We start from the raw sequence: 2,283 nt of genomic DNA on the forward strand, positions 1-2,283 counted from the left end.
GTAGCAGTTCGGCAAAAAGAGACCGATAAAATAAGTACTAGGCTTACAAAAGAATAAGTCCTGGGGTCGATTTGCTCAACTAAAGGCGGTGCTCCAGCATGGCCGCAGTCAAATGACTGAAACAAGTAAAAGAGAGAGAGAGAGTAAAAGAGAGAGGACTAAAATACCTCGAGTTATGCCATGCTGGTGATTTCTAAAAAGCATGTTAGTGCTATACATAATTACCACTGACCAGAAGATTTGACTTCGTAATAAGCAACAACAACAACAACAACAAAAGTTAATATATGTATTCTATGCATCGTTTCTCGTTAACCCTCAATTTTAAATTCAAACTTCCAATCCAGTCAAATATTATGAAGAAATGATTACCCCCCTTGTATTCACTGTCCGCCAGGTGACACCACGTGTTTTAAAAAGTCCTGGCTGCGAATTCGAAAGGATTCATTCAACTAAACGGTTAACGAAAATTCAAGACCTTTTAGGTCTGTGAAGAGAGGTCTTGGCAACTACGTAAAGATGGATTACTTTTATGAAACAGTAGCTTCCAACCAATATCTACATTTGGAAGAATATATGGAAAACAACTTCTTAATCTTGTTTGTAATTAAGACTAAAATATTAACTACTATATGACACCTTCACAATGTAGAGGTCTCTAGAAACAGTCAGTTTAAAAACTCTAGGAACTTTCTCTCTCTTCTCTTTTGATTGCTAAACTACAAACGCTCTATGAAGAAAACGAAACAATATTCCATTAATCTCTTGTAGACTGTGATTATTTTCCATTTATAAGAAATGTCTCTCTTCATAAAATGTTTAATTAATATATTTCACGACGTGTCATGCGGACGGTTTCTAAAAGGGATGAAATAGTGTTGTATATAATTACCATTGATCAGAAATTTTTAGAACTTAGTAATAAGTAAACAAAAAGAAAAAAAATACTTGTGTGCATTTTATAATTCAAACATATACTCCTGTTAGATATTTCTACATCCATTGTGTTTCCATTGGCTCAGATGGTCAACAAAGAATACTTTGTGAGGGGTTTTGTTGATTTCAGGAAGAGATTCCGTCGAAAAAGACCAGGACATGTGCAATTCCATTGTGGTGACCAAATACTTGGCTGAGATGGGTATCAGAGCTCTCCCTCACCTTCCCTACCGTTCCAGACCTTGCTCCCAGTGGCTTTTTAGGAGAAAATGAAGGAGGCTGTGACAAGGGTCCTGGCCGCGAAGTTTTTTTCCCACGAGAGTTCTGGACCCCAGTAATGAACTCATGTGCATACAGCCAATCAGGAAAAAAGGTAATTAGATAGATTTGCATCTATACCTATTATTGGATTTTGTTAGGACCCCATATAGTAAAGATGTGGATGGGAAAAATGTGGGTAGAGGGTAATGTGCTAGGAACCCTCTCTCCTTACTGCTTTACAAAGTAAACAACAACACAAGTAACTACGCAGAGGCAGCCATGGTTGAAACAAGAACAAGAACAACAAGCATTCTTAAAAGAGAAAAGAAGCATGGTCGTTCCTTACTCAAGTGACCTTATCTTATCGCCCGTCACTTATGTGCTCATAAATTAGTTCATAACATGCAAATGTAAAATTTTCGTTGCGTCTTGCAACCTTTTCAATAGTCTTGGCTCCCTTCTGTCGTGTTCCAGTAATTCTGCAAATACGGAGACAGGTAGACAAAGACGAGCGACTGCAATACCTTGGTTTCGCTTACGCACGCTGGGTAAATATTATATATACACATTTTATTATATGTATTTATTTTCTCTAAGTTAATAATTAACTCGGACAAAATAAATTGGTTAATAGATACCAGGGTAGCAAAGATCACAAAATGACTGTGGTGTAACTCCTGTTTATGAGGTAGAAACTCCTTGTTATTTTGGGTACTATCATTTAGTAAATGGAGTAAAACGCATGTATTAAATGAATTCTTTTATTTCCAACATATGTTTCGAAGATTACAAATTATACCTTCCATAGGAATAGGTGATGTTGATAAAGATGTAATCTTCTCTTCAGGGAAATGCTTGGGAACCAGCTTAACCGTAAGACATTTTAACCGAATATCTATCTATCTATCTATCTATCTATCTATCTATCTATCTATCTATCTATCTGCTTGGATTGTGCAACCTGAGATCCTTTCCTATCCAGTTTCAGTATTAAAAAATGCGGCTGACTTATTCATAATCAGCATTCAGTTTGAGAATGCAAATACTTATAATTCGCAACAACAGCTTCTTTCTTCTATTTAAAAA

The 2,283-nt window shown here is 36.1% G+C and overlaps 2 protein-coding genes across 4 annotated transcripts in view; one reads left to right on the forward strand and one right to left on the reverse strand.

Moving 5' to 3' along the window:
- The window catches only part of LOC106876469 (fibrillin-2), a 148,187-nt gene that overhangs the window by 122,657 nt on the left and 23,247 nt on the right, over positions 1-2,283 (reverse strand). The gene's annotated exons all lie outside the window — the stretch shown is intronic.
- Positions 908-2,283, forward strand: part of LOC106879685 (sodium-dependent phosphate transport protein 2B) — a 17,697-nt gene continuing 16,321 nt past the window's right edge. The window contains exon 1 of one of the 3 annotated variants that reach the window (XM_052976785.1): positions 908-1,309. In XM_052976785.1, coding sequence (XP_052832745.1) covers positions 1,274-1,309 — 36 coding nt within the window. In that variant the 5' untranslated portion in view covers positions 908-1,273. Of the gene's footprint in view, positions 1,310-1,411; positions 1,746-1,812; positions 2,071-2,283 lie in introns of those variants that run through there. The other 2 variants (XM_014929362.2, XM_052976784.1) reach the window with 2 other exon arrangements.

The sequence above is a fragment of the Octopus bimaculoides genome, chromosome 25 (genome assembly GCF_001194135.2).
Source record: "Octopus bimaculoides isolate UCB-OBI-ISO-001 chromosome 25, ASM119413v2, whole genome shotgun sequence".
Lineage (NCBI taxonomy): Eukaryota > Metazoa > Mollusca > Cephalopoda > Octopoda > Octopodidae > Octopus > Octopus bimaculoides.